Below are 21569 nucleotides of genomic sequence, written 5' to 3' on the forward strand. Positions count from 1 at the left end.
ATGTCCTCTCCTCATTCTTTCTAACAAAATGTATCACTTCACACTTTTCTGCGTTAAATTTCATCTGCCACGTGTCCGCCCATTTCACCTGCCTGTCTATGTCTTCCTGACTTCTATCACTCTCCTCCTCACTGTTTACTATACTTCCAAGTTTAGTCTCATCTGCATATTTTGAAATTGTGCTCTGTACACCCATGTCCAAGTCATTAATATGTATCAAGAAAAGCAGTGGTCCTAGAACCGACCCCTTAGGATCACCACTGTATACCTTCCTCCAGTCCAAAAAATAACCGTTCACCACTACTCTCTGTTTCCTGTCACTCAGCCAATTCTGTATCCATGTCCACTGTCCCTTTTATACCATGGGCTTCAACTTTGCTGGCAAGCCTATTATGTGGCACTTTGTCGAACGCCTTTTTGAAATCCATGTTCACTACGTCAACTGTATTACCCTCATCAATCCTCCCTGTTGCCTCATCAAAGAACTCGTGAAGTTAGTTAAACACGATTTGCCTTTAACAAATCCGTGCTGGCTTTCCTTAATTAAACCACACTTGTCCAAGTGACTGTTAATTTTGTCCCTGATTACTGTTTCTAAAAGCTTCCCCACTACCGAGGTCAAACTGAATGGCCTGTAGTTGCTGGGTTTATCTTTACACACTTTTTTGAACAAGGGAATAAAATTTGCAGTTCTCCAGTCCTCTGGCACCACCCCCGTATCTAAGGAGGATTGGAAGATTATGGCCAGTACTGTGGTGTATGTGCCTTTAAGAGCAATTGTGGTGTATGTGCCTTTAAGAGCCCCAGGTGTGGGTAATGCCGGTAATTGCCACTTGGGCTGTATAAGCCTGTGTATTGTGTAATATCCTTTAGAACCCCCCCCCAGACTTGCTTAGTAAATACCTATGAACCAACTCCTGTCTTCAGTGTCTTTATCTACACACGGACACTACAGTGGCGACGAAGTGGAAACGGATTTACCTGCAATTCGGCAGCACCTCAAGGACATCGATTCCTCCAGCTTCCAGAAGACTCAAGGAAGTAAGAGAAACTGTGGTTTCACCAGCTGGCCAAGCTGGTGGCAGGTACTGCGCTAATCCTTCCGGGGCGTCAGGCTGGGGCTCCAGTGGCGGGCTCTACAGCTGAGACAGGCAGCGAAATCGGAGGCAAGCAATAACGGACTGGGAGGGTGCACTCGGGAGACAGCCGGCGCGGCAAGCAGGTCAGCATTTAGACCTCCGTCGGGAACGAGTCTCCAACAGTGAATAAACGGAAACCACAGTTCGGTAGCAGCGGCAGGGAAGCGCGGGAAGCGCCATATCGTTGCTACAGAGAGAAAAAAAAAAGCGCGGGAAGCGCCATATCTTTTTTGAAATGCCTAAGTCTGACAATATTGATGCTTTTGATAACGAAACAGAGCCTAACTTTGGCAATATTGATGTTTTTGATAACAAGATAGAGGATTGGACCACATATGTAAAAATTGCACCGCAAATGGAATAGAAGATGAAAAAAAAGCTTCAGTTCTTCTGGATCTAATGGGCGCAGAAACATACAAGCTGTTACGCAACTTAATCACTCCAGCCGAACCGGTGGACAAGAATTTTGAGGAGATTGTTGATACCCTACACTGCCAATTCGAGGCAGGACTGGCAGATTCTCTGCAAGACAAATTCATCTGCGATCCCCTAAGTGTAGAAACACAAAAGAAGGTATCTTCTGGAAAAGATTTAACACTGGACAAGGTTTTCAGTGCAATAGGAATGGCAAAGATAAAGCAAAGGCCACAGGACTTCAGCACCCATGAAATGACACGGGGTTTCAAGAAATGTTATCGATGCGGCAGATCCAACCATGACCAGAGGGATTGCTGGTTCAAAGAAAAAGCATGCAAGCGATGCGGAAAGATGGGACACATTCCACGTGTATGCCGATCTGAAAATAAAAAATCCACTAACGGGAAAAGAATCAATAAGGAAAAGCATAGAAAGGTACAAATGATGACGGACAGTAGCTCCAAAGACCAGAAGAGCGATAGCGACTCCGGGAACAAGAGACTAAGCTCTCTCAAATTACACAATGTAATTGCCAATGAAGATTACCAGACCATTTGGGTTACCCTCATAATAGCAGGGTCCCCAGTTAAAATGGAGCTAGATACAGGATCAGCTCTAACCGTAATAAATCGACGAGATTACGAGAGGCTATTTCCGCATATACCTCTAAAAGACACATCCATTATCTTAAAAACATATACGGGGCAGAAAGTATACCCCAAAGGAAAAATAAAGGTGCCTGTGGTATACAACGGCAAAGAAATACAAAAGTTGTATTTATACATTCTACAAGATGGTGGTCCACCGTTGTTGGGACGTGAATGGATAAGGAAAATACGTTTAGACTGGCATTCCATTCAGGCACTAACGGTGACCAGTAAGGAAAAAAACAATGATGACATCATACCTGAACAATTAAAAGACATCTTGGCCAACGCCAAAGAAGTGTTTCAAGAGAAACTAGGAACCTTGAAAGGCATCACCGCCTCAATAAAAGTGGAAGATGCAGCAATTCCCAAATTTTTTAAGGCAAGACCGGTGCCATACGCAATACGTCCGGCAGTCGAGGCAGAGCTGGAGAATTTGGAAAAGTCAGGCGTATTATCCAAAATAGATTGGAGTGAATGGGCAACACCCATCGTCCCAGTCATGAAAAAAGCATTGAAAAATAACTCTGAGGAACAGAGAAAAATTCGCATCTGTGGGGACTTCAAGGTGACTGTAAACCCGGTCCTTCACACGGTACAGTATCCTCTTCCGAGGATAGAAGATATTTTCGCCTCACTATCCGGAGGGAAACGTTTCACCAAAATTGACTTGGCACAGGCATATCTACAGATGGAGGTTGAGGAGACCTCTAAAAAGTATCTCACAATAAACACACACAAAGGCCTGTACCAGTACAATCGACTGGTTTTTGGAGTAGCATCAGCTCCAGCTATCTGGCAAAGAGCTATGGAGCAAGTCCTGCAACGGATTCCGGGGACTCAATGCTACCTGGACGACATCCTTATAACAGGAGAAAACGAAAACGAGCACCTTGCCAATTTGGAGCAGGTGCTCACTAGGCTGAAAGAACGGGGCCTACGAGCAAATCGCCCCAAGTGCGAATTTTTCCAAAATCAGATATCATATTTTGGCCACATAATTAATAAGGAAGGGTTGCATAAGTCACCTGAAAAAATTGAAGCAGTTATAAAAGCCCCAGCACCTGAAAATGTTTCACAATTAAGGTCATTCCTGGGATTAATAAATTACTATCATAAATTTTTACCGAACTTATCAACTATTCTACACCCTCTTAATGATCTTCTACAGACAGGAGTGATTTGGAAATGGAACGAAGACTGTAAACGTGCCTTCCATAAATGTAAAGACTTAATCACATCCGAGAAAGTTTTGGCTCATTACAACCCATCACTACCAATCAGACTGGCATGCGATGCATCCCCTTACGGCATAGGAGCGGTATTGTCCCATAGATTCCCTGATGGCTCGGAACGGCCGATAGCTTTTGCGTCACGCTCATTGAACTCAGCTGAGCGTAACTATGCCCAGATAGACAGGGAAGCACTCAGCCTGGTATGGGGAGTGAAGAAATTCAACCATTACCTACACGGACAAAAATTTACCTTGCTGACTGACCATCAACCCCTCATCTCCATATTCAACCCTAAAAAAGGTGTCCCCATTATGACGGCACAAAGACTACAGAGGTGGTCCCTTTTTCTAGGGGCACACCAATACAACATTGAATACAAAGGGTCAAAACAGCATGGGAATGCTGACGGTTTATCGCGCCTACCGTTGCCAACGATAGAAGAGGCACCTACAGTAGACCCAGTAGAGATATTCCACTCTACCATAGTGGAATGTCTACCAGTGACAAATTCTGCCATTGAAAGGGAGACAAGAAATGACCCTACTCTCTCACGGGTCTATGATTTAACAGTGAAGGGATGGCCAGCACATGGCGAACCACTGTTGCCAGCATTCTCGCAAAGAAGAGAACAGCTGTCAGTGTGCCGAGGAACCTTGATGTGTGGATCCAGAGTGGTGATTCCACAAAAACTCCAGGATAAAGTGCTAAAGGAGCTTCACGAGGGGCATCTGGGTGGAGTGAAAATGAAGAACCTAGCTAGGGCGTTTGTATGGTGGCCAGGTATCGATGGAGACATCGAAGACATGACCAAGAGCTGCCTAGGATGCCAGAAGGTCCAAAATGCTCCGCCACAGGCCCCTCTACATCCATGGGAGTGGCCCTCATCTCCCTGGCAAAGGGTGCACATCGACTTTGCTGGTCCATTTATGGACTCAATGTTCTTAATCGCAGTTGATGCACACTCCAAGTGGCCGGAGGTAACCAAGATGTCCTCCACCACCACGGAAAAAACCATCACAGTATTAAGGACCATATTTGCCAGGAATGGGCTGCCGGAACAGATATGTTCTGATAATGGACCGCAATTTGTGTCCGAAGAATTCAGAAAGTTCTTAAAGAACAATGGGGTAAAGCACTACACGTTCGCCCCATACCATCCCGCCACCAATGGATTGGCTGAAAGGTTTGTCGAGACCTTCAAGAAGGCCATAAAGGCCATGGGTAATGAAGACATAAAACTTCAGCACAAGGTGGATAACTTCTTATTTGCATATAGGAATGCAACACATATGGTTACCAACCAAACTCCCGCCATGATGTTCTACAATAGAAACCTAAGATGCCGGCTGGATTTGGTCAAGCCCAACATCCGAAGGGATGTGGAGAACCGGCAGTTTCAGGGCATGAATGAAAGGCCAACTAGGGCCTTCCAGATAGGCCAACCGGTTTTGGCCCGGGACTACCGTACCGAGAAATGGCAGCCTGGAACTATCTGCACACGACTAAGACCACTAATGTATACCGTGGACATCGGAGAAAGCATAATAAGGCGCCATGCTGACCAAATCATCAAATCATCCGAAAAGGGACAACCTACACCACCACTCTATACATCTAACGATGAAGTAGAGCTACCCATATCTACCTCCGATCCGGTGATACTGGAACCCGATGAACCCGACACTGGCCTTCAAGCTGAATCAGCCGTGCCAGAAGAACCTACTACACCACCAGAAACTACTACACCCCCGAGGCGTTATCCGGACCGAGTCTGGAAGCCTCCTGAGAGACTAACTTATAATTAATTAATACAGCAATGTATATTATTTTACATATAACATGTAATTAATAATTAGTTAAAATATGATGTACTAGTTAGCTAGAAGGGGAGGAATTGTGGTGTATGTGCCTTTAAGAGCAATTGTGGTGTATGTGCCTTTAAGAGCCCCAGGTGTGGGTAATGCCGGTAATTGCCACTTGGGCTATATAAGCCTGTGTATTGTGTAATATCCTTTAGAACCCCCCCCAGACTTGCTTAGTAAATACCTATGAACCAACTCCTGTCTTCAGTGTCTTTATCTACACACGGACACTACAAGTACCACCACGATTTCCTCCCTAAATTCGCGCAGCATCCTAGAATGCATCCCATCCACTCCTGGTGATTTATCTACTTTAAATACAGCCAGCCTTTCTAATACCTCTTTTTTATTAATTTTTATCCTATCAACTATCTCCACTACCTCCTCATTTACGATGCCTATGGCAGCATCCTCTTCCTTGGTGAAGACAGATGCAAAGTATTCATTTAGTACCTCAGCCATACCCTCTGCCTCCATGAATAGGTCTCCTTTTTGGTCCTTAATCAGCCCCATCCCTCCTCTTACTACCTTTTACTATTTATATGGCCATAGAAGACTTTTGGATTACCTTTCATGTTGGCTGCAATTCTATTCTCATACCCTCTCTTTGCCCCTCATTTGATTTTTCACTTCTCCTCTGACCTTTCTTTCAATAGCCTGATTCTCAGATGCATTTGCAACTTGACAACTGTCAAACTCGCTCTTTTTCTGCTTCATCATATTCTCTATCTCTTTCATCATCCAGCGAGCCCTGACTTTAGTTGTCCTGCCTTCCCCCCTCGTTGGAAAGTACCTCAACTGCACCTGAACTATTTCCTCTTTAAAGGCAGCCTATTGTTCATTTCAGTTTTTCCTGCCAATCTTTGATTCCAGTTTAGCCGGGCCAGATCCGTTCTCATCCCACTGAAGTTGCATTTTCCCCTGTTAAACATTTTTACTCTCAATTGCTCTCTGTTCTTTTTCATAGCTAACCAAAACATTATGATACTATGATCACTGTTCCCTAAATGTTCACCTACTGAAACTTGCTCCACCTGACCAACCTCATTCCCCAGTCTGGAGTACAGTTACGTTGAAAGACTGAAGAAGCTGGCGTTGTTCTCCTTGGAGCAGAGAAAATTGAGAGGAGATTTGATAGAGGTGTTCAAATCCATGAGGGGTGTGGACAGAGTAGATAGAGAGAAACTGTTCCCATTGGCAGAAGGGTGGAGAACCGGAGGACACAGATTTAAGGTGATTGGCAAAAGAACCAAAGGCCACGTAAGAAAGACTTTTTTACGCAGCGAGTGGTTAGGATTTGGAATGTTCTCCCTGAAAGGGCGGTGGAGGCAGATGCAATCACAGCTTTCAAAAGGGAGTTGGATAAGTATCTGAAGGGAAGAAATGTGCAGGGCTACGGGGAAAGGGCAGGGGAGTGGGAGTGGCTGAAGTGCTCTTGCAGAGAGCCGGCACGGGCTCGACGGGCCGAATGGCCTCCTTCCCCACTGTAACCATTCTATGATTCGATGATTCTATGATCATGTGCTGTAACTTTAAAAAAGGTTAAAAGGAAATTGAACAAATTAAATTAAAGTACTGTTCCTTATGGTGATGCAGCACTCCAGTCCCTACGGTGCCCATCGGTCTCGGAAGGCCTCGAGCGTGTCGGCGGACACCGCGTGCTCCATCTCCAGGGCCAGCCAGGGGTGAACGTGGCCGCGGAAGAGAGGCAGGCAGTCGGGCCGAACAACCCCCTGGACCGCCCGCTGCCTGGACCAGTTAATGGCCACTTTGGCCAGGCCCAGGAGCAGTCCCATGAGGAGGTCCCCCGACCTGCCCGCTCCCTTCCGCACCGGGTGACCGAAGATCAGGAGCGTGGGACTGAAGTGCAGCCAAAAATCGAGGAGCAGCCCCTTCAAATTCGCTCCCCAGGATGAAGGTCGGCATCCTGTTGGGTGAGTGTGAGGCCTGTCTGGACGGATGAACGAACGCACGCAGGGAGACAAATGACACGCACGCACGCAGACATTCACAATGGAATTTACACTTGAGCGAACGAACAGAGGAATGAATGACTGAATGATTCAACGATGCCAGTAGGACTGGCGAATACGGGTTCTTTCTTTTCTTGGTTTATTAACAGTGGCAGTTTGTACTGTAAACATTATTGATTTACCTGTAAAAATGTATTATTGTGTTTATATTGTTCACCGTTAAGCTGTTTTCGAGGCTTTATCCTTTTTATTGTGGTCAATGAATGTAATGGATTTACTATGTAACTGATGAGTTGTATAAGTAATGTTGTACATGAATATTAAAATTTAAATAAAGGACAGCAGGTAATACCAAGCAAAAATGAAGAGTTACTAGATTGCCAATAGGACTGGTGTAAAATTGTTTTTCACTATGGGGACCTGTACTGTTAATATTGTTGATTTGTCTGTAAAATTTACCACTGCATTTGTACTGTTAGTCCTAAAGCTGTTTTTAAGGCTTTGTTTTATTGTGGTCAATGAATGTAATGGATTTATTATGAAGTTGATGTATTGTAACAAGTATTACTAGATTTAAATAAAAGAGTGACACAAAAAAAGAAAAAAATAAGTTTAAACAAGGCCCCAATATCTCCGTGTGCCCCGTGGGAATGCGGGTTCACATGGGGAGCCCGTGGGCCAATCAGACCATTCATTTACTACGGGTTAAACAGGGGATAAAAAGGGGGAGTCGGCTCTACAGCCTCACTTACCTGGGAGCCTCGCTTGTTAGAATGGAGGGGCTGCGGGTTCTGGGCTTGTTCTTTCTTACAATTTGTTCATCTCAGCCGCCCTCTCTCCTTCTCCCCGCCGATCAATGTTGGCTGTCTCCCAAATTCCGCCAAGACTGCGGGTTTGGGGGAATTGAAGGCAGTGAGTGTGTGCAGAGAGGCTGCTGCTTTGATGCCGGGAGCCGGGATGTGCCGCCGTGTTTCTATTCACTCCACAATCTGCCAGGTGGGTGTATTCTCGGCTCGCCTATATTCTGGGCCAGGGCTTCCCAGGACCAGCCGCAATCCAACTGCACTGGGGATTCCCTGGACAGTATCCTCTCTCCTCCTGTCCTGAAACATTAGCTGGAGTCTCCAGTCCGGGAGCTGGCGGGTTTACGAACTGTGTTCATTTCTACAGTTTGAAAGTCTGATCATTGAGATCCTGACCCAGGATCTCTCCTTCCTTCTCTATGCGACTTGGGACTTCTGATGGTTGAATTGCGCCCCAGGATAGGAGGGCAGAGTGAAGATCAGTCCCTGGCTGGCACTGACCGGACAGGGTGTGGATTTGATGCAGGTCTTGAATATAACCAGTCCAGTAGGGATGGAGTTGGTGAACCGTCTCCATTAGATGGAGAATTGGGGAGTGGACGGGGAGAGAAGGAAACTAGAAGCTGGTGCTGAGCTGGGCGGAGTTTCTCCCCCTCCCGGTAACGGTTCCCTTGCCATTCCCCGTGCAGCAACTAACCGCCTTTCATTGACTCTCTTGCAGTGTGCACCAAGGATGGGCGGGTCCTGATCGCCATCTCCAAGGATTTGACGCTGCCTCCTGTAGACCTGACAACGGTCCATCTGAAGGATGGACACGGAGCGGAGTGCAGTCCGACCGTGGCCTCTGCAGACACTGTGCTCTTTCAGTTCGCAGTCACTGAGTGTGGCACTACTCAGCGGGTAGGTATTGTGGGCTGCGAGCCCCATCAATGGCTGTCAGTCGGGTGGGAAAGAGGGGGTCTAAAGGGCAATGGGAGCCCTTAAAGACGCTACATGTGATCAGGCAATGGCATACTTGCTCAATTTCTCTGCAATCGGTCTACTCCTGGTCCTCTGTAATGATGGTCTTCTGTCTCTTGTAGCTGGACGGGGTGAACGCCGTCTATGAAACGGATGTGTTGGGTCAATTTGAAATCTTGGATGGAGCTTTGGGATCGGTGACCCGGGACAGCCCCTTCAGGTGAGACTGGGAGCACATGGAGCGGGTAGAGAAGGTGAGGAGCTGAATTCTCCAGCCGTGTCCGTTCTCTTGCAGGCTCCATGTCCAGTGCAGTTACAAGGGGAGCCAGGAGTCTGAACTGCAGGTGAAGCCCCGAGTTTACAGCCTTTCTCCGCCACTGCCTGCCACTAAGGCCGGGATCCTGGTTCTGGAGCTGAGAATAGCGAGAGGTAGCGAGTGCTGCTGATGGTTAGTGTCCAACTTCAGGCTCTCTCTCCAAATAGTGGCCGTCCTTCATCTTTCTCTTTGCAGATGGTGACTACCGGAGCTGGTACGTGGCCAGTGACTATCCGATCCTGAGTGTGCTCCGGGACCCCGTGTTTGTGGAAATTCGAGTCCTGAACCGGAACGATCCGTCCCTTGTGCTGGTGCTCAATGACTGCTGGGCGACCCCCACCCCCGAGCCGCATTCGGGGCTCCGATGGGACCTCCTGGTGGGCAGGTAAGGCAGCGAGTGAGGGACCTTGGGGCAGGCTGGTGATTGGGGAGGGGGGCGACATGGACTGCGTGAAGGAACGGCCAATAATCAAACCAATCTGAGCTCCAGGTTGACGATTGGTGACTTGAATGGACTGGTTTCTTTATCTAGTCTAATCTCGGGACTTTGCTTTGATGTGCCGCTGTAACTCTAGTGGGAGTTCCAGGTGCCCTCTCCATATAACCCGCTCTTTCTCTGTTCCAGGTGCCCGTTTACTGGAGACAATTACAAAACCCGCCTCTTCCCGGTAGACGCCGCTTCCCATTTGCCGTTCCCAACTCACCAGAATCGGTTTGTAGTCAGCACTTTCGCTTTCTGGGACCGAGTTTCGGGCCGGGCTCTGAGCGGGGAGGTGAGTTTCCTTCAGTCTTTCTCTCTGGCTCTCTTGGTTGAACTTGTTCCCTGGGTCTTGCTCACAGTGAGGAGGCCCCTGTTGACCCTTTGACTGTAGAAGCATGAATCTCCTGACTGGGAGCTGTGGCACTGACCAGACCGCACTGTCTCTTTCCAGGTTCACTTCCACTGCAGTGCTGAGGTTTGCTTCCCTTCCACCCGAGAGAACTGCACGGCTCCCTGCAGCCCCAGTAAGTAGCTGGGATCTGACTAGAAACTAAACCCTGATGGGGAGGGGTGGGTGTGGGGCATCTGGACACTGGGCTCACTCAGCAAGGGCCCAACACTGGGCACAGGAGCAGTGTCCTCAATCTGCCCGCTCAACTCTATCCCAGTTAGTCTACAGCAGAATAGCAATCTGGCTCAGGGGCTCTGAGCACATCTTGCACTGGTTCTGAATGGAATCCATCTCTGGCCTTGAACATTGATCCTGCTGTCACCAGGAGTTCCAGGGTGGATCTGAACCGATATCTGGGGGCGGGGAGTCCTGGGCAATGTGTGTATGTCCAGTGTATCCGCTCGTCAAACTAGTGCTTAAAACGGGTCTCTTTCCCCCAGGAGACCAGCCTGGCCATTGGACCCGTCAACGACTGCAAACTTTGCTGGGTTGATGCGGGTGCTTCTGAGAATCAGGAGTGAATCTTAGTCTGACAGTGAGGGAACAGTGTTTAACTACAGTCCAATCTCTCTCCGGTACTCACTGCCCGAGGGTTTTTGCATTGGGCCATCGGATTGTACACCTGATTCAGGGCTTCAGACAGCTGCACATTGAATTGCCCACCTTGAACTCTTGTCTCTTGTCTCCCCCAGAGAGGCGAAGGAGTGCCGATGACCGGGCTGGGTCCTTGGTGACCTCTGATGGAGCCATCATTTTCCTGGAAGATGAGAGTGTGGGTGCTGGGATCCACCAGGAAGAGAAAGGTAAAGGAGGCCCCTGCTACTGTCTAGTGATGGAGTAACTGGTGCCTATCTAACCCTCCCTTCTCCCCACAGATGCTGCTGCTGATTCCCCCTCCCGTGTTCTTCCTGGAGTCGCGGTTGGGGTAGCTCTGCTCTCCGTGGCCCTGTTGGTCGTGACTGTTGCCATGTGGAAAATGGACCATCGCCGCAGGGTGGGCTCCGAGTGCAGCTCCATGGAAATGTAGATGTGTCTGTTGGACAATAAACTCCTGTTATACATGACCCCTGGTCTTGTATTCAGAGAATGGCCTCCTTCTGTGCTGTCACCCTTGAGCCCGTGCCTGCTGTTTGCAAGAGCACTTCAGCTAGTCCCACTCCTCGGCCCTTTCCCTGTAGCCCTGCATTTTTTTTATTTGTTGCTTATCCAATTCCCTTTTGAAAGCCACGATTTAATCCGCCTCCACCAACCTTTCGGGCAGTGCATTCCAGTTATTAACCACTCCGAGTAAAAAAACACAATGGGTTTTTCTTCATGTCCCCTTTGGTTCTTTTACAACTAACCTTCAATCTGTGTCCTCTGGTTCTGGCCCGTTCTGCCAATGGCCACAGTTCCCCTCTATCTACTGTCTAGACACCTCATGCTTTTGAAAACCTCTCAAATCTGCTCTCTGAAACTTCTCTGCACTAAGAACCCCAGCTTATCTAGTCATCCATGTAACTGACACCCCTCATCCCTGGAATCATTCTTCCATGCACCCTCTCCTAGGGCCGTCACATCATTCCTAAAGTGGTGCCCAGAATTGAGACAATACTCCAGTTGAGGCCAACTGATGTTTTATAAAGGTTCATCATAACTTCCTTGATTTTGTACTCCATGCCACTGCTTGTAAAGCCCAGTATCCCATATGCTTTTTTAATTGCTTTGTCAACCTGCCCTGCTGCCTTCAATGATTTGTGCACACATACTCCCATATCTCTCTGTTCACTTTAGGATTGTACCCTTTAGTTTATATTGCCTGTCCTCGTTCTTCCCACTAAATGTTTCACTTTGCACGTTTGTTAAATTTCATCTGTCTGCCCATTGCACCAGCCTGGCTGTCTTGATCGATCACACACCTTTCCCTGCCCCTGTACTTAAACTTTGTTACATCACTAACTCTTACCCATTCCCATGAAGGGTCATCGACCTGAAACATTAACTCTGTTTCTCTCCACAGAGGCTGCCTGACCTGAGTATTTCCTGCTTTTATTAAACCACTAGTTGGGTTGTTTTGGGCCTCGCTAGACCAGTAGTGGAAAGCTCACTCCTGGTGTTCAACAGCTGCTGTGAACAACCTTCCAGCATCGGTTTGGAATCCAGTTCCAGTATCGATCAAAATTCCAGTCAATTCAATAAAGCAGTAGGGGGAGTATTAGCACATCAATTGAGGGTGGAGACGTCGTGGCCTTTCTTATCCTTACTGATCTGGAACTGTAGGAAGCGTTAATCCAGTCACCCCACTCAATGTGGGGTGTCATGGCCACAGTGTGGAGTGGAACTCCTGCACAAGAGGCTTTCCCCAGAATCACTGGTGCCTGAAGGAGCCTTTATTGTGGGGACAACCTCCACAGGAAGTCTGGGATTGAGGGAATAAATAGGATAAGGTAGGTCATTATCAATTGGCTAGTCTAGTTTCAGTTGCTGAGAAACTAGTTTAGACAATACAGGATACTTTGAGTTTGACTTTGGAGAATGTGGAGTGAACAATGATCAGTCAGCAGAGATTTCCCAAAGCCAGGTGGTGCTTGAACTGCTGCACAGAACTCTGACAGGAGTATTGATGAAAGAAATGCTCTGCTTTTCATTGGTCTAGTTTCAAGATGTGACCTGAATTATGGGAAAGATGATGGTTATGGAACCAAAGCCACTGTGGCCCATGGTTAGTTGTAATGGGGCAGGGCCCACGTTTCACCCACTGACAGGTGCTGGTAGATCCATAGTGGGGACTGTGGGGCTTCTGCAAGACGCACGGCAATGATGCAGATTGAAAAATTTCAATCCAAGCCCCCCAAACTGGGACTGTGTGGGTAGTGTGTTCAGTGGCACATTGGGTTCAATGTAGGGAAAGGTGAGGTCTTGCATCTTCAATACATGGAAGGAGTGGAGAGCAGCTCCATGGGTCAGTAAATGTGGTCGAGCAAGAATCATGTTGGTGTCAAATACAAAGTTAGAATGTAATTCAGCTGCCTTGGTCCTTGGTCCCTCTTCATTGAACTCAACATGCCACTTCGAAAATAACAGGATTGTGCAGAGTCAACAGATTAGCGAAAGGGAAATCGTGTTAGACAAATCTGTTGGAGATTTGTGAGTTTGTAACTAGCAGCACAGTTAAGGGGGAATCTGTGGATGTGGTGCATTTGGTTTTTCAGCAGACATTTGATAAAGTGCCACACAAGGTTATTAAACATAATTAGGGTCCTTGGGATTGGGGGTAGTATACTAGCATGGATTGAGGATTGGTTAACACAACAGTAGGACTAAATGTGTCATTCTTGGGCTGGCAGGCTATAACTAGTGGGCCTCAGCCATTAACAATCTGCATCAATGATTTGGATGAGGCGACCAAATATAATATATCCAAGTTAGCAGATCTAAAGCTCGGTGGGAATTGAAGTTGAGGGGATATAGACAGGCTAAGTGAATGGGTGAGAACATGGCAAATGGAATATAATGTAGAGAAATGTGAAGTTAACCACTTTGGTAGGGGAAAAATAGAAAAGCAGAGCATTTTTTAAATGGTGAGAGATTGGGGAAATGTTGGTGGTGTTCAGAGGGACCTGGGTGTCCTTTTTAAACAAATCACCGAAAGTTAACATGCAGGAACAGCAAGCAATTAGGAAAGCAAATGGTATGTTGGCCTTTATTACAAGAGGATTTGAATATAAGAGTAAAGATGGCTTACTGCAATTATATAGGTCCCTGGTGAGACCACAGCTAGAGTATTGTGGACAGTTTTGGTCTCCTTTCCTAAGGAAGGATATACTTGCTATAGAGGGAGTGCAACGAAGGTTCACCGGACTGGTTCCTGGGCTGGGGGTTGGTCATATGAGGAGATTGAGTAGACTGGGACTATATTCCCTAGAGTTTAGAAGAATGAGGTGATCTCATTGAAACATATGAAATTCTTAGATTGACAGGCTAGATGCAGGCAGGAGGTTTCCCCTGGCTGGGGAGTCTAGAACCAGTGGTCACGGTCTCAGAATAAGGGGTTGGCTATTTAGGACGGAGGAGGAGAAATGTCTTCACTCAGAGGGCGGTGAATCTTTGGCATTCTCCACCGCAGTGGGCTGTGGAGGCTCAGTCGGTGAGTGTATTCAAGACCGAGATCGCTGGATTTTTGACTAAGGGATATGGGGATAGTGCTGGAAAGTGGAGATGAGGTAGATCAGCCATGACCTTATTGAATGGCAGAGCAGGCTCGATGGGCCAAATGGCCTGCTCCTGCTACTATTATGTTCTGTTTTAAGAAAGGAAAATCGTGTTTGACAAATGTATAAGAATTCTGAGTATGTAACGAGCAGGCTGGATCAAGGGGATCCAGTAGATGTAGTGTATTTGGATTTCCAAAAGTCATTCAATAAGGTGCCACATAAAAGGTTACTGCACAAGATAAGAGCTCAGTGTTGAGGGTAATACTTTAGCATGGATAGAGGATTGGCTAACAGAAAAGGGTCAGGATAAATGGGTCATTTGCCAATTGGCAAACTAACTAGTAGGGTGCCACACCATGAACGTGCTTTGCAAGGATAGTGGGCAGTGCAGGGCGCCATTGACTGCACGCATGTGGCACTGCGGGCACCGCAGAAGAATGCAGAGGTTTTCTGAAACCGCAAGGGGTTCTACTGCTTAATGTCCAGTTGGTGTGTGACTACAGACAGCTGATACTTGCTGTCAATGACTGCTATCCTGGCAGCAGCCACGATGCTTCTATCCTGCGCCAGAGTGGTGTGCCAGAGCTTTTCCAGGCAGTGCAACAGCCAGGTGGTTGGCTCTGCGGAGACCAGGATTATCCACTCTGCACCTGGCTCATGACATCGCTCCATTACCCCAACACACCTACTGAGCTGTGGTACAATGAGAGCCATCTCGCCACCAGGAACATCATTGAGCAGACGATCGGCGTCCTCGAGCAACGGTTCTGCTGTCTGGACAACTCGGGAGGAGCCCTGCAGTACTCGCCTGAGCGAGTCTCCCTCTTCATAGTTGTTTGCTGCATTCTTCATAACCTGGCAATCCTCAGGACCCAGCCAATGCCACCAGGGATTGGTGCACCACCGGAGGAGGAGGATGATCAGCAACAATGTTGAAACTGCAAGGGCCGTCCATCAACGGCTGATAACAAGACGCCGCTAGGCCCCTACTCAGGAAATGGTTTCTGGCATAGAGAACAACATGATCAAAAGCAACCCGCAATCCCTATAGCTGGCCAAGGCAGCAATGATTCCAAAGGCCAAACATGTACATTTTGAATACAACAACTTTTTGTTTTACAAACTGTGTGTCATTTATTCATAACAAACTAATAGAAACAAACACAACACATCATTAGTTAACATAACTGGTTCTCACAACCTGGAGGTAATGGCCAAAACACTAAACAAAAGTAATTACATGAACCTCGGCCTTTAATAAAAACATTACTAACATTTTGTCAGACCTCCTACTGTTTGCCCTTCGAGGGTGATCTCCTTCCCTTGGCCACTTGCCCCCTTCCCACCCTACTGCTCCTCCAGAATGGGGCCCCAGTGGCTGCAGCACGCTGGTGGAAGGCTGCTGCTTGTCAGATCCTGAGACTTCAGATGCCCTTGAAGGACGGCCTCGACCAGCTCTGGGCCTGGGGGGCTCGGCTGCAGACTGCACCAAATCTGCATAGGCAGCAGCAGTCTGGGCTACAGCTGGTGGCAAGTGCAATGGGGAAGTGCCAGTGGTGGGAGCAGGCATGCTGTCATCCTGAGAGAGGACAGCACCTCCCTGCTTGACCAACACACTGGCACTCCCATGGGGCAGCACTTCAGCATCCGGAGCAATCTGCTGGAGCACAGAATGCTGGCCTGCTGCGGTACCGTGAGAGCCCCGGGTCAATGTGTCCGAACCAGCGATGATGGCAGCAGTCAGTGCTTGCGTGGCCTCAATCTGAGACTGCAGGAGAGCAGTCCGAGATTGGATCACGGCAGCCAGTGACTGAATTGCAGCACTAAGCAGAACTTGTGTCTGCCTGTGCTGTAGCGGAGTGCTCCACACTCCTCGCCAGTGCATCAATGCTTTGGGGCACCCTTCCCACTGCACCCATGAGCTGAGTGTGCCTGTCCACCGCCTGGGGGTTCATTTCAGCGATGAGCCGCTCCTCCTCTGCGTCCAGTGCAGCAGGACTCGCTGGCCTACACTCCCTCTGGGGAGAAGGACACCGAGCTTCCCTACCCCCATTGCATTGCTGCAGCCTGCTGGGTCCCAGAGCATCACCTTCATCAGACACTTCACCCCTGCTCCCCTCCAGGGAAGCTGTGGTCCCAGTGTGGACATGGGCTTCCTTGGGAGAGGGTGGCGCTGAGGCTCCGGCTTCCTCTTCCTCCTCGCCTATGGCTTCACTCCCACTAGCAGCTTGAGGGCCCGTCTCCTCAGCTGGTGAATCACCATCTGAAAACAGGGAGGTACAAGAGTGGCTTTAGCGTCAGGACAGGGGGGCAGTAAGGGAGGAAGGAGTGCAGCGATTTACTAAGTTGGATTGAAAGTGTCAAAGGCTGGTGTTGTGAGGGACAAGTGGAATGAGAGAGGAGAGAAAGCTGATGAACTTACCATTGCTGTCCCGAACGGGGTCAAATTCTCCAGGGGTGACGGGACTGATCACCTGGATTGCCACAATCCTGTGGAGGCACACCTCAAGATCGCTGAGTGGTTGCAGCTGAGGTGGCCCTCCACCTGTCTGTTGCTGCTGTGGCCTGTTAGGACATAGCTTAGCCTGCAAGAAAAATGACGGTGTCTGAGTAAATGTGCCGCCAAGATCTTGCCTGTTGTGCCTCCCATAGTTGAATAGCCCTCAATGTGTGCAAGGTGTGGAATGTGCGTGTGTGCTTTATGAAATGGCCCTAGGTCTTGGTTGAGTGTTGGACATTGGGGTTTTCAGACCCTCTGGCCATAGAGTGAGGTTGAGATGGAGGGATGGAGAGGTATTGAACAACAGCCACTCACCCTGAACACCCGAGTGAGGTTGTTGAACTTTTTTGATCTGTAGAGAGAGAAACAGAGTTAACGTTCCAGGTCAATGACCCGTCGTCAGAACTGGAATAAGTTAGAGATGTAAGAGATGCTTAAGCAAGTGTCGGGGCAGGGAAAGGGATGAGGGAAGGAAAGAACAAAAGGGAAGGTCAGAGACAGAAACATAGAAGATAGGAGCAGGAGTAGGCCATTCGGCCCCTCGAGCCTGTTCCACCATTCAATGCGATCATGGCTGTTCATCCAAATTCAGTACCCTGTCCCTGCTTTCTCCCCATATCCCTTGATCCCTTTAGCCTTAAGAAATATATCTAACTCCTTCTTGATTATATTTAATGAATTGGCCTCAACTGCCTTGTGTGGTAGAGAATTCCACAGGTTCACCACTCTCTGGGTGAAGAAATTCCTCCTCATCTCAGTCTTAAATGGCTTACCCCTTATCTTAGACTGTGACCCCTGGTTCTGGACTCCCCGGCCATCGAGAACATCCTTCCTGCAGCTAGTCTGTCTAGACCTGTTAGAATTTTATAAGTTTCAATGAGATCCCCTCTCATTCTTCTAAACTCCAGCGAGTATAAGCCCAATCGCTCTTCATACGTCATTCCTGCCATCCCAGGTATCAGTCTGGTGAATCTTCATGTTGGATAAGTGTTGGGCATTGGGGTTTTCAGACCCTGTGGCCATAGAGTGAGGTTGAGATGGAGGGATGGTGAGGTATTGAACAACAGCCACTCACCCTGAACACCCGAGTGAAGTCGTTGAACTTTTTGCGACATTGGATGTGGGTCCTGGGCACCATGCTCCTGGAGGAGACGTGATGAGGCTCCTCCCTCCAGACTCTTCTGTAGTCACGCGGCAATAGCCTCCTCCCACTCGCAGGCTGCAGTATAGCTCTTCTGCACTCCACCGCACCAACCAGAGCCTCCAAGGCCCGGTCACTGAAGCGCTGAGCTCATTCTCTTACCCTCTCCATAGTCCTTGGCTGGAAAATTTAGGCACAGGTCTGTCCAGGCCGAGATTCAAGCCTGCAATGAGCAGGGTGTGGCTGGAGAGCAAGATCCATCCTCCCCTTTAAGAACTGGTCGGTGCCAGTGCGTCTGTGTTCCATTGCTAGCTGACATCACCTGCGCTTCACCCGCGCTCTGAGTTAGCGCCTCGCTCCTCGGCCTTTGCACCTTAAGACAGGTGTGTTGCGCCTGATTTAGCGCTCCAATCACCTCCAGGGGTGATAAACACCAAGTTTCCAGTCGGAGGCGATAATTAGCGCCAGGTGCTAAACTTTGGGCCCGGCCGATAATTGAGCCCCAAACGGGGCGACACCGAATTCTACCCCTAAATCTATCAGGTGACAATGTGCACCCTTATCTCACCCCAACTGTTGATCCAAACCATTCCGCTAGTTCCCTGTCCACTCCAGCGCACACAGGGACTTCTGGGAGATGTTCTCTCACAGTCTGACAAGATTCTCAGGAACACCGAACATCCACAAGACATGCCAGAGACCTTATCGCCACACACGGTCAAAGGCCTGCTGTGTGATAACTTTGGGAAGGGCCTTGGGACGTGTTGCTGCGTTAAGGCGCTATATAAATGCAAGTTGTTGTTGTAAAGTGGATATTGTGTTCTGTAAATTTCTCCGAACCATGTCCCTTGTACAGTGGACATCACTCACAATCTACAGACACAAATGACTGTAAACCGTATAATAGGTTATTGGGAGGTGGCAGTAAACCCAGGGGCCCCGCCGTGCTCTGTTACATTTTCCGGGGTCTACAAGTTTCAGTCCTACATTTCAGAATGAACATTGCATCAACCAGATTCTGGCCACGGCTGGAATTCCATTCAGCCACGGGCCAGGGCTTGTACCATGGCAGGTGTTGCTGACATTGTCATTTCCATTTGGACTAGTGATGCACCCTCTGATTCTCAGAGCCTTTAACAGGAGGAGTTTGGACAGGGATCTGTCCACTACAGGGATCACACCGAGACCATTCCAGGAGATGGGATCTCTGGGGGAGTTTGAAAAGATATCCTTCCACTACACTGGAGTTATAAGGAGACAGCAGGATTAAAGGGGCAGTGACAGCTTGGAAACTAAATTGGCTATGAGACAGAAAGCAGAGAGTAGTGGTGAAGGGATATTTATCAGACTGGAGGGAGGTTTACAGTGGTGTCCCCCAGGGGGCGGTATTGGGACCACTGCTCTTCTTGAGATCTGTTACTGACCTGGACTTGGGTAAAGGAGGCATCATTTCAGAGTTTGCAGATGACACCAAACTCAGAAATGTAGTAAACAGTGAGGAGGATAGTAACAGATTTCAGGAGCACAGAGAGAGATTGGTGAAATGGGCAGACACATGGCAGATGACATTTAATGCAGAGAAGTGTGAAGTGTTTCATTTTAGGAGGAAAAATGAGCAGAGGCAATATGGACTAAATGGTATCGTTTTAAACGAATGCAGGAACAGAGAGATCTGGGGGTGTACGTACACGAATCTTTGAAGTTCATATGGCTCTTAAAAATCCTTTGCTTTATAAATAAAGGGACAAAGTAAAGGAAGTAATGGTAAAGCTTCAACAATCACTGGTTAGGCCTTAGCTGTAGTATTGCATCCAGTAATGGGCACCGCACTTTAGGAAGGATGTCCAGGCCTTCGAGAGGGTGCAGAGGAGATTTACTGGAATGGTTCCAGGGATGAAAGTCTTCCGTTATGTGGAGAGACTGCAGAAACTGAGGGTTTTTCTCCTTAGAGCAGAGAAGGTTAATGGAAGATTTAATAGAGATGTTCAAAATTATGAGGGGTTTTCACAGAGATTATATGAAGAGACTGTTCCCACTGGCAGTAGGGTCAGCAACAAGAGGACGCTGATTTCAAACAATTGCCAAAGACCAGGGGGGAGATGAGGAGAATTTGTTTACACAGCGAGTTGTTGTGATCTGGAATGCGCTGCCTGAAAGGATGATGGAAGCAGATTCAGAAATACCACTCCCAAGGTAATTGGATATGTGCTTGAAGAGGAGCAATTAGCAGGGCCACGGGGAAAGAGCAGGGACTGGGATTTATTGGATTGCTCTTTCAAAGGCCGACACAAACACGATGGGCCGAACAGCCTCCTTCGGTGCTGTATCACTCTGATTCCAGGAGATGGGGTCTCTGAGAGGGGTTAGGTGTGGTGCTGAATCAATGTTCCCCAATGTCCACGGGATGGAAGCTGCCTCTCTGCACCGCAAGGTACCGAGTCTTTCATTGACACAAACAACACGATTATCATTTAGAATTATCGGTTTCTCGAGTTAATGAGACTCGGTGTCTAAATTCTATTAGTGCTGCCTCCTTAAGAGGGACACTTGTGGAGCTGACTCTTCTCATTACCGGCAATTGCCAATTTAAAGTCAACTACAACTTCCACACTTTTGTACTCTATACCTCTATTTATGAAGCCCAGAATCCCGTAAGCCTTTTTAACTGCTTTCTCAACCTGTCCTTCCACCTTCAACGATTTGTGCACACATACCCCCAGGTCTCTCTGTTCCTGCACCCCCTTCAGGATTGGACCATTTAGTTTATGTGTCCTCTCCTCATTCTTTCTACCAAAATCTATCACTTCACAATTTTCCGTGCTAAATTTCATCTGCCACGTGTCCGCCCATTTCACCTGCCAGTCTATGTCTTCCTGACTTCTGTCACTCTCCTCCTCACTGTTTACTATACTTCCAAGTTTTGTCTCATCTGCAAATTTTGAAATTGTGCCCTGTACACCCATGTCCAAGTCATTAATATGTATCAAGAAAAGCAGTGGTCCTAGAACCGACCCCTTAGGAACACCACTGTATACCTTCCTCCAGTCCAAAAAACAACCGTTCACCACTACTCTCTGTTTCCTGTCACTCAGCCAATTCCGTATCCATGTCCACTGTCCCTTTTATTCCATGGGCTTCAACTTTGCTGGCAAGCATATTGTGTGGCACTTTGTCCAATTACTTTTTGAAATCTATGTTCACTACGTCAACTGCATTATCCTCATCAATCCTCCCTGTTACCTCATCAAAAAACTCAAACAAGTTAGTTAAACACGATTTGCCTTTAACAAATCCGTGCTGGCTTTCCTTAATTAAACCACACTTTCCAAGCGACTGTTAATTTTGTCCCTGATTACTGTTTCTCAAAGCTTCCCCACTACCGAGGTCAAACTGAATGGCCTGTAGTTGCTGGGTTTATCTTTACACACTTTTTTGAACAAGGGAATAATAT

The 21569-nt window shown here is 47.9% G+C and overlaps 1 protein-coding gene across 1 annotated transcript in view; it reads left to right on the top strand.

Moving 5' to 3' along the window:
* The window catches only part of LOC147101925 (zona pellucida sperm-binding protein 4-like), a 37673-nt gene extending 24683 nt beyond the window's left edge, over window positions 1–12990 (top strand). The window contains exons 9-16 of the mRNA XM_085965154.1: window positions 8798–8976; window positions 9159–9256; window positions 9332–9465; window positions 9548–9737; window positions 9978–10125; window positions 10285–10357; window positions 10977–11054; window positions 12920–12990. Coding sequence (XP_085821280.1) covers window positions 8798–8976; window positions 9159–9256; window positions 9332–9465; window positions 9548–9737; window positions 9978–10125; window positions 10285–10357; window positions 10977–11054; window positions 12920–12990 — 971 coding nt within the window. The remainder of the gene's footprint in view (window positions 1–8797; window positions 8977–9158; window positions 9257–9331; window positions 9466–9547; window positions 9738–9977; window positions 10126–10284; window positions 10358–10976; window positions 11055–12919) is intronic.
* Window positions 12991–21569: the final 8579 nt, after the last annotated feature.

Source organism: Somniosus microcephalus, chromosome 23, assembly GCF_052327205.1.
Source record: "Somniosus microcephalus isolate GS21.2 chromosome 23, FLI_Smic_1.0, whole genome shotgun sequence".
In the NCBI taxonomy this organism is placed as follows: Eukaryota; Metazoa; Chordata; class Chondrichthyes; order Squaliformes; family Somniosidae; genus Somniosus; species Somniosus microcephalus.